The 9,525-nt window shown below is 36.0% G+C and overlaps 2 protein-coding genes across 2 annotated transcripts; both read right to left on the bottom strand.

Annotated features, from left to right (window-relative positions):
- Window positions 1-433: 433 nt before the first annotated feature.
- Window positions 434-6,880, bottom strand: LOC149416827 (uncharacterized). Its single transcript, XM_089640650.1, has 5 exons — window positions 6,848-6,880; window positions 6,222-6,365; window positions 5,145-5,244; window positions 2,271-2,390; window positions 434-998 (listed from the first exon to the last, which is right to left on the bottom strand). The coding sequence occupies exons 2-5, from the start codon at window positions 6,230-6,232 to the stop codon at window positions 831-833; spliced, it is 399 nt and encodes a 132-aa protein (XP_089496776.1). The 5' UTR covers window positions 6,233-6,365; window positions 6,848-6,880; the 3' UTR covers window positions 434-830.
- A 1,415-nt stretch (window positions 6,881-8,295) lies between these two features.
- On the bottom strand, window positions 8,296-9,303 carry LOC149416826 (uncharacterized). The gene is made up of 4 exons (XM_089640649.1): window positions 9,113-9,303; window positions 8,970-9,032; window positions 8,785-8,868; window positions 8,296-8,673 (listed from the first exon to the last, which is right to left on the bottom strand). Exons 1-4 carry the CDS (start codon window positions 9,147-9,149, stop codon window positions 8,333-8,335), a joined length of 525 nt encoding a protein of 174 aa, XP_089496775.1. The 5' UTR covers window positions 9,150-9,303; the 3' UTR covers window positions 8,296-8,332.
- Window positions 9,304-9,525: the final 222 nt, after the last annotated feature.

Raw genomic sequence — 9,525 nt, 5'->3', positions numbered from 1 at the left:
ATGGCTCGGTGAAAAACTGATCGGTAAGCTCCTTGGCTCTTTTTTTTCTCAAAATATTCATTTCTTTCTAAACAAAAATATATTTTAATACATTTGTGGTCACACATTCATTGCTTCATTCACATGCAAGCATACATATTTTTCGTGTTAATTGAGCAATTTTTTTTTCCAAAATAACAACTTTAGAAGAATGTTGGTGTCAAAAACCGTACATACGATATGGATATCAAATTACGCGTCTCGACCTACACAACACGAATGGCTCGGTGAAAAAATGATCAGTAAGCTCCTTGGCTCTTTTTTTTCTCAAAATATCCATTTCTTTTTTTAAATTTTGTAGTCCCACACTCTTCGTCTCATCTACATTCAAACATCAGATCGCTTATCACATTTACCCATCAGTTGCCTGCAACGGGCAAAAAGCTAGTTAAAATTAATATGAAAATATCAGTCTACACAGTGACCACACATGTCAACATTATGTGGACCACAAATAGCCTTTCTACATCTGGTGCAACGGTGTTTGGTCATCTTCCGGGCCTTGGATGGACGCAGGTAGCAAATTTTAGGCATGTTTGAAGTAGATGGAACCGGAGCTTCTATTGTAGAAGATTCACAGTAAATATATGAATGTACGTACCTTAAAAATAAAAATTGTTGTTATAACTAAACTTCCGTCCAGCGGACGACATGGTCATAGGGCACGTCCTAGTATGCGTGTGGCCGCAATCGCGTCTTTAAACAATTTATTTTTTTTAATTTGTAAAAAGAATAAAGAAAAAGAACATTATTTGTTTTATTGAGTGGATGGTCAGACGGGCAGATGCAGCTTACGGCCACACCACACTCTCCACCCAGGGGACGTAGTGGGCCACGCGGACGAACAGTAGCTGGCAGGTGTCACCCACTGTCCTCATATCCAAGGTGAGCCCCACCAGCAGCCGGGTGCAGGCCACCCTGCCACTGTTGTTGGCTGTGAGGTGGTCTCCCAGGTAGTACTGCAATGCGCACATTAGAGTCAGTCAATGTGGAATATAAGTAATGCCTTTGTGCAGTGAAAAGCTCGGTGGCACGAGAGGAAAATGGTACGAGGGCTGGATAGGAATAGGATAAATTTGGGGGTCAGTGCGTCCAGGAATCACGGACGTTTGCATTCTTCCATCCCACTGCGGTGAGAGACGATGGGTCACCAAATAACCATCTACTAAGGGACGGATGTTTATATGATCTTTTCTTAATGCGAATACCGCACAAGAGTCCCAACTGCTCCCAACCGCCTGAAGCCTGTGTATGCCTATGGCATCCCAAATTAGGGAATGTTGTGAGGCTGAAGGTAGTGAGGAGGGGAAGGAGATGCGAAAGAGAAAGATGAGGGAGTACTTGAGTATTCAGATTTGGTCACTAAACACGGCTAAAACCATTTCAAGCAACGTTTCAATTCTGAATGGTAATCTTCAGAGTTATTACTATTATCAATCAGTCAATCTTAGCCAATATTTGTGACATTGTCAAACAATGTGACGGTTAAACTAAATAAGCCATTTTACTCATCAAAATCTACAGAACAATCAGAATAAAGAGCTCCTTGCTTGTGTAGTATTGTGGTACTTTGGGGTAAGAGGGGACTGTGGGAGGACGTTCCAAACTAATATGGTCGCGGCTGGTGTGCACAAATACATTCAAAAGTGAGCTTTAGATAAATTAGATTCGAACAACAAAAATATTCGTAATACACGGTGTCTGGAAACTCATGGTATTAGCGGGAACTTGTAAATCTACATCAAATATCATTATGTTTTATTTTCGGCTACTAAAGGGTTATAAAACATTTAGAGCAGGCTGTACGCTTCAGTGCATTTGTAACAACTGATATTAATCCCCTGGGGACTTAAAAAACAAAAATTAGACCTAAGAAATTCCATCTTTGGACTCGATTTACTCAAAAACGAAATCTCAAATCAACAAATGTTGTACCACAAAATTAACACAAAATATGGATAGATTCATAAACTTCCTGCTTGTGCTACTATTTTCCGGACACCGTGTATAAAAAGAGTAAGTACCTACCTACAGAACATTTAATTTACAAAAATAACCAAATTTTCTATTATTGAAATTGCATCGTAAAAAATCATTTTTACATTTGCGATTGAATGAACCAATACAATAAGATTCTTTTGTTTGTTAATCATTTAATTTAATAAGAAATGGAATCTATAGGGATATGTAAATTTAATAAATGAATGAATAGTTGCGCCATTGCTACTTACACACTCCACCGTACTGCTGTTGGTGCACATGTGTCCGTCTGTAACTCCGCTAGGTGCTCTATATGTGCCGGGAGGGAACAGTCTGCTGCACTCCTCTTGGGACTGGAGAGTCGCTGGCTTCTGTGAATAAACACAGAAACAATAACAACTTATTATTACGTATTTACTTTCGTACTGAAGAGACGCTGGATGTCACAAATTTACATGCTTATGCCCTTACTAATAAACATATTTTAAATTTTAATAGATTGCCATACATTAATGGTTGTATAAAAGTTGTGTTAATTTAAAAAAAAGTTTATTAGTCAGACCCATAAAGTTTGAAAACATGCATATCACTTAACTTAACTATCTACCTTTCACTTTAAACTTCGATTTGTAACTTTACACCAGAGGTTCCCAAAGTGGTCTATATGGACCCCTAGGGGTCGATATCGGCTTGCTGGGGATCTATGTCAGCGAGAAAAAAATTTGGGGGTCCACGAGATTCAAATGGGGGTACATACGAACAGACCCCCATTTACCTCAAGTCAACATTTAGTAGTTCCGTAAATGACACAATAGACATAACACAAATATAATAGAAATTACTTATTTGATATATGCATTTTTATATTTCGTAAAGTTGTTAATTGAGGAATCTAAATAGAGTCTACATTCCTTTTCTCGTCAGAATTAATATATACAAGCTAAACATTGCACATTGGAAGCCGCGAATTTTTCTAGTTCCTCAACTTGTTTTTGAAAAACGTCCAGGGTAATAATGACGTTGTTCAACATTTAAATGTACTTTACACAGACTTCAAAACTAAGTTTGAGGACATTTTGACTATCGAAATGGAACGTTGAAGAATCGGAAAACATGTGACAAGAAGAAATGACCGGAATAAGCACTGACAAAGAACTTAAGGGGCAGTTCTGTAGGGCTAGCTACAGAAAAAAATTCCCGTTGCTTATCCTGCTCCATTTTCATTTGCTGTAATACCTCACAACGGTGCCCCTGTCTGCACAATGTAAAGACAGAGCAACTATACCGCCACCCGGTTGTTGGGCAGGCAAGGGAAGGGAATCTTTTTGCTAAAAAAATAAATGATTATCACATGGGACGTTAATAGTTTTATGAAAATTCAATATTCGGCAGGCAGGGGGTCTACGGAAAAAAAATATTTGGAGAGTGGTCTATGGGGAAAAAAAGTTTGGGAACCTCTGCTTTACACAATAATAATATATAAGTTCTCTTACAAGCGTCTGCTTTATGAGCAGAGTGTATGTGATATTAATATTATTTACCGGGAACCATTTATTGGATAACCAATGGCAGAGGTTCGCTAAGTTTGGTGACTTAGCAGGGATGCCCGGGTTCATGGGGTGAGATTAGTCTAGGTCTTTGCGTTTGGGATTGAGAGAGACTGATTGAGGGAGAACTTTTGACCTTACCAGCCGGACTCTATCGACCCATCGCCTTGTACCACATTGGGAGGGATGGATTCATACATCCCTTACTCTTGGACATATTGACCCCCAGATTCCTACCTACCCTTCATACCTTTTTTCTTCCCAGAACTTTCTATGATTCTTTTCTTTAAAAAGCCCCCCCCACATCACCCCCAAAGATTTTTTTCCTCAGGGCCTCCTGCTAATGTAAAAAAAAGGTTGAAAAAAAACATGAAATTCAAAAAACTTGTTAACCTGTGGTGTGCCAGGAAATTCCAAGCTCAATTTAATTCCAAAATCAAACGTCAAGTGTCCACTTAAATTTTTTTTGTGTCGCATTAAATAAGTATATGATAACAATTCTTCCAGATTTCGGTAGTTTATACAACTGTTGTTACTAATAATATTATTTTGTACAAGAAACCTGTAAATAAATAATGCTAAAAATAGAATTATTCATTATGACGTAAAAATTTTGACATTTCTTACGAAGTTAATTTTCATCACTTTTCTTGGGTGAAATATTATAAAAATTACATCAAAATAATGTAGATAAAACTATCTTTCTGATGATACCTCAAATCTATTATTGGTAAATTTTGGATAGGGCCTGACACGCTTATTACGAATAATTTTTAGAAAAAAACTTTATATTCGCCAATTACTATAAAAGAAAACTTTTTGCATTTCGGGCGGCGGAAAATTATGCATTTTGATTTTCAATTGCATAAAACCAAAATTCACTTCGCGAATCGATGTGGCGACAACGCGACGCCATTAGGAACGCACTGTTATGTTGGTATCACTGATGCATTAACAAGAGCTAAATACGACCGTTGCTATCTTCGTGGGATGCCGAGGTTTGTGTAATATGGTTTGTGATACAAAGGAAAGTGCCCCTTAATAACGCCTGCTCGCGTCAAGGCAAGAAAAACATCCCAGTTTTCAACTAGTTTACCGGCTACGCTAGGTTTGTGTAACATGGTTTGTGATACAAATCAATGTATCAGGGATACCAACATAACAGTGACGTACCTAATGGCAGCTGATTGCCGCCGCATCGATTCGCGAAGTGAATTTTGGTTAACGCAATTGAAAATTTAAATTCATAATTTTCCGCCGCCCGAAATGCAAAAAGTTTTCTTTTATAGTAATTAAGGCGAATATAAAGTTTTTTTCTAAAAAATATTCGTAATAAGCGTGTCAGGCCCTATCCAAAAATTACCATATGTTTCTCGCTAACTTAAAAAAAGCATGAAATTTATATATGCATAGCAAAAAAAAAATATTTAAAAAGGATATTGTGAATAATTATGATTACCTACTCGTTGACATGAACTAAAAGTGCTGAACTAATTTGGCATTGAATGTGTCAAGATTTAAAACGAAAATATCAGCGACCTCTGCAAGCTCATTGGCGGAGCATGATGATTGACTTACCTTACCATTCTTCCAGTCCCACTCAGTGAGTGTGAGCCCTCCCACAGAGTCCTGGGGCGTGTGTAGACAAACCGGCCGAAACTTCCTGTTGAAGTGTACCCTGAAACATTATCACAGAGTTACTGTATCTTTCATTATATTTACTTACTACATACACATATATATATATATATACAGGGTGTATCGGCACGTACCCGACAAACTTTAACCAGCTATTCCTTAGCACATTTGGAGTAAAAAATGTTACCGGCACTTTGCTGTCCGGTAACATTTTTTTTTAATAAAAAAATTATTATTCATATTTTCACCACATGTCACCAATGTCTTATCCTTTGTCAAAGTTTGAAAACCCATCTGGCAATATTTTGTTCGAGTTTCGTTGAATAATGTACGTACGTACATACGTTGGCGCGCTTTTACAATCACAACGAATGGCACGGCACAATTTGTCTCATTTTTAACTATTATTATTTAGTGTGTACGAAAGAGCGAGGACACTTTTTGACACACTTGCTAATAACAGCTGTTGAACACGAGATTCAATGCAAATGACAGTGACGGAGTGTGGATTTTTTATTTATTTTTTGTTTTTAATGGAAAAAAAATGTTACCGGACAGCAAAGAGCCAATAACATTTTTTACTCCAAATGTGCTGAGGAATAGCTGGTTAAAGTTTGTCGGGTACTTGCCGATACACCCTGTACATATATATATATTTTACTTGTTCCTTTACAAGGAGCTAGAGGCACAATGCCATCCACATAATGCCAAAGGGATTAAGGGAGAGGAAGGCGGTGGGAAAGCACCTGGCTATTCAGATTCGATTATAAAACATGGCTAAAGCCATTTCTAATAGTGTTTCGATTCTAAATAACGCTCTTTCACCGGGGCGATACTGAGAGTATGTTGTCTGGAATGTGTTGCAAATTTAATATGTTTTGTAAAATTATATATGGACTAACACAATATTTATTACCAAAAAATGCTCACACCGAGATACGATGTCATTAACATTAATATGGAGATTAAATTTGAAAATTGATAATAAGTAATTTATTATTAATGTTTTATGCTTACGGCTTGTCCATTTCTAGAAGTACTATATTATTAGTTCCTGGATCATCATATTTGCTCCCGGGGATGTACTGGGGATGGAGCACACTCCTCCTAACGGAGAATGCCACCTCTGGAGGGTATCTGATATCCTTTTCAGGGTACGTTCTGTAACATTCCATTGGCATTAGTCAAGCTTGTCAACACCAGCGTACTGGGCTACTGGGCTAGTGGACTGGGATGAACGTCAGGCTTGTCAACACCAGCGTACTGGGCTACTAGGTTAGGATGAACGTCAGGCTTGTCTGGGCTATTGGGTTTATGTATGCGTGAGAATTAATGGTCTTTACTGTAATTGTGAGAGTAAACGCTTTTAAATTTTAAGCAGTCAAAATTTTAACTAAAACTACCTTAAAACATTGGAATTTTACTACGTAATGAACAATTAACAGAACTGTCAAACTGATACTATTAAATTTTTTTGTTTATTTCTTGCGCAGGAAATACGTAATGAACAATTAACAGAACTGTCAAACAGATACAATTTAATTAATTTTTTTTATTTGTTCCGCAGTAAATACGTATAAATACGCGTGTTTGAAAGTTCATCGTAAGGAAATACCATTTAAAAACAAAACATACAGAGTTACAGAGTGCTGTGTTTTATTTTATTTGCAAATGGTCCAACGCATAAATCAACTATCTATAGATTGATAACTCCGCCCTCTTTCCATACGTTTGCTTTCGTCAAGTTTTAACCATAGATCTGGCAAATTTGAATACACCACACATCGCCGACGTCACAGCACACCATCGACAAAGGATAGAGGAAATTTAAAAAAAAGGCGCAACCATAGACAATTTAATTCTGCTTCGGAACCTACCTAAAACCCAATTCATTAGCCTAAAACATAAGTAAAATGTCACCCAAGACCACAAGGTCCCATCTGACAAAGCCCTGTCCTAAGAAAGAAATGACCTTTAAAGTAACTTCCTTTACAGCTCATTTTCTCAGGACAGCGTTTTATCAGAAGGAAGCTGAAAAGCAAACTCATAATTACATGTACAATAATTTTATTTTTTAAATATAAACATGAAATACAATAATATAAGCACAAAACACATTTAGAAGGTGAAATTACTGTATCGATATAAAACTAGCTGTTGGAAATGACAGTTATTTTCTTTCAACATCCAACGGCAATTGAAAAAAATATTGTCAATAAGACAGTCAACGATTCAACCTACTGTTTTAGCGTCTAATTACATTATTATTATTTTTGTTTCCCTCCCACTTATCTTATTACTTAAATATTTATACCTTTCATATATAAATAGTAAGTATATAATACTTTTTAGTTTAAAAAACTTTATATGCCTTTTAAATATTTTTAACTTAGGAATAGTACACAACATAAAGAATGTAACAGTGTAAACAGAAAAGTAAATTTAACAATAGGTTATTGTTTTAACAATACATATTGGCACCTGATAAATAAATAGGGTATAATAATAACAAATAAAAACACCAAATACAAGAGTAAAATTTAAAGAAGGTGTTGAGAGAATATTCATTATGATGTCAAGTATGTAATAAAAAAGTAGAACTATATATAAACTAGACATATGAAATAAACTAATTCGACTATTTTTTTATTAACACTAGTCGGTGACTGAAAATGGGCTGCAGACTAATACAGCCAAACTGAATAATGTAAACTCCGCATCAGAGAATATTTGGCTTAAAATTACAAACGATAACAATATTTGACTTGTATATTTATTTTTTAGTTATTATTCTGGAGGTGATTTTTCACAAAAACGGCGCTCTACAAATTATCCAATTATTATTATTATTATTACTCATATAGAGATGTCAATAGAAAATGAATTGGCAAGGATACACCACAACCATACAATGGACCTGATTTAATGAGGAGCATGGCAGTACTACGATATTTAAAAGACGCTTATAGGAACAAATTGTGGTACTAATTGGTTTTAACTTAGTAAAATAAATTAGTTATGACAACCATTTCTTCCTATATTTAGCATATTTTAAATGTTGCAGTACTGCCATTTTCTTCATGGAGTCAGGTCCATTGTATGGTAGTGTATCCATGCCAATTAATTTTCTATTGACATCGGTACACCATGCATTGATTATAAATGGTACAGTAATTTTGATAATGAATTGAATTTTTTTTTTTATGTTCGTTACAATTAAGCCAATCAAAACATATATATTTGGCAATGGTTTCTTCAATAACGGGCACAAGATATAAATTTTCGCAATTATAATTCAGTACATACTCGACGACATAATGAATTTCAAGAGCGTTGATAGCAAATTTCTTAGTGGGATCATATGGGTCACCTATGCAAGATATTTTACATCTATGTTCTGCCATCCCCTGTGCACCAAGAGCAACGCTGCTGGTTGCAGAGAAGACATGACTGGGTCCTGCACTCATTTCTGGAAAAAATATATCATAGTTCTTGAAGAAATTGAAGTAAAGATTGACATATTAGAGGAACAAAACTAACAATACTATTCCCTTTTAAGTAATATAAAACAGATATGTACCTCCATGTTCTACTGCCATCCCCTGTGCAGCAAGATCAACACTGCTGGTTGCAAAGAAGACATGACTGGGTCCTGCACTTATTTCTGGAAAAAATATATCATAGTTCTTGAGAAATTGAAGTAAAGATTGACATATTAGACGAACAAAACTATTCCCTTTTAATTAATATAAAACAGATATGTACCTTCATTTTCTACTAGCATCCCCTGTGCAGCAACGGGTACGCTGCTGGTTGAGATGTTACGCTCTGAAATAAATATAATTATTAGATTAACCGAATTAACAAAACATATAATTATTATTATAGGCTGATGCAGTATAGAATACCTTTTAGGATGTAGTCATGATACGTGCTGAACACCATTCTCGAAATGGACTCTCAGAGGTTATGGTTGGAAACTTGTGTCGAATTGTCTCTGTCCGTACATCCTTTCACACAATACGCTTTAAGGACTTTATCGGTAGGCACATAAATGTTATTTATCACACATAAATCAACTGTTTCACACAACCAGATATTTGACAATTTTATGATGACAAACAACGGCGTCTGTCAAACTTTTCTTACAGTTTTTTTAGAGGAAGTGAAATAGCGGGAAGCATGAGTCGGCCACCTAGCGGCGAGAACACGCATTACACCGTTTGCGAACCCTCTCTTTCTGGCGCACGAGTCTTATGGTAAAGTGAGCGAGAAACAAAAAAAATACACATCGCCTACGTCACAAACATAGATTTTTACC

Source organism: Hesperophylax consimilis, chromosome 16, assembly GCF_061612785.1.
Source record: "Hesperophylax consimilis isolate HC1 chromosome 16, BYU_Hcon_1.0, whole genome shotgun sequence".
NCBI lineage: Eukaryota > Metazoa > Arthropoda > Insecta > Trichoptera > Limnephilidae > Hesperophylax > Hesperophylax consimilis.
The sequence above is the reverse complement of the archived record's forward strand: the minus strand, read 5'-3'. Positions and strand labels throughout refer to the sequence as shown.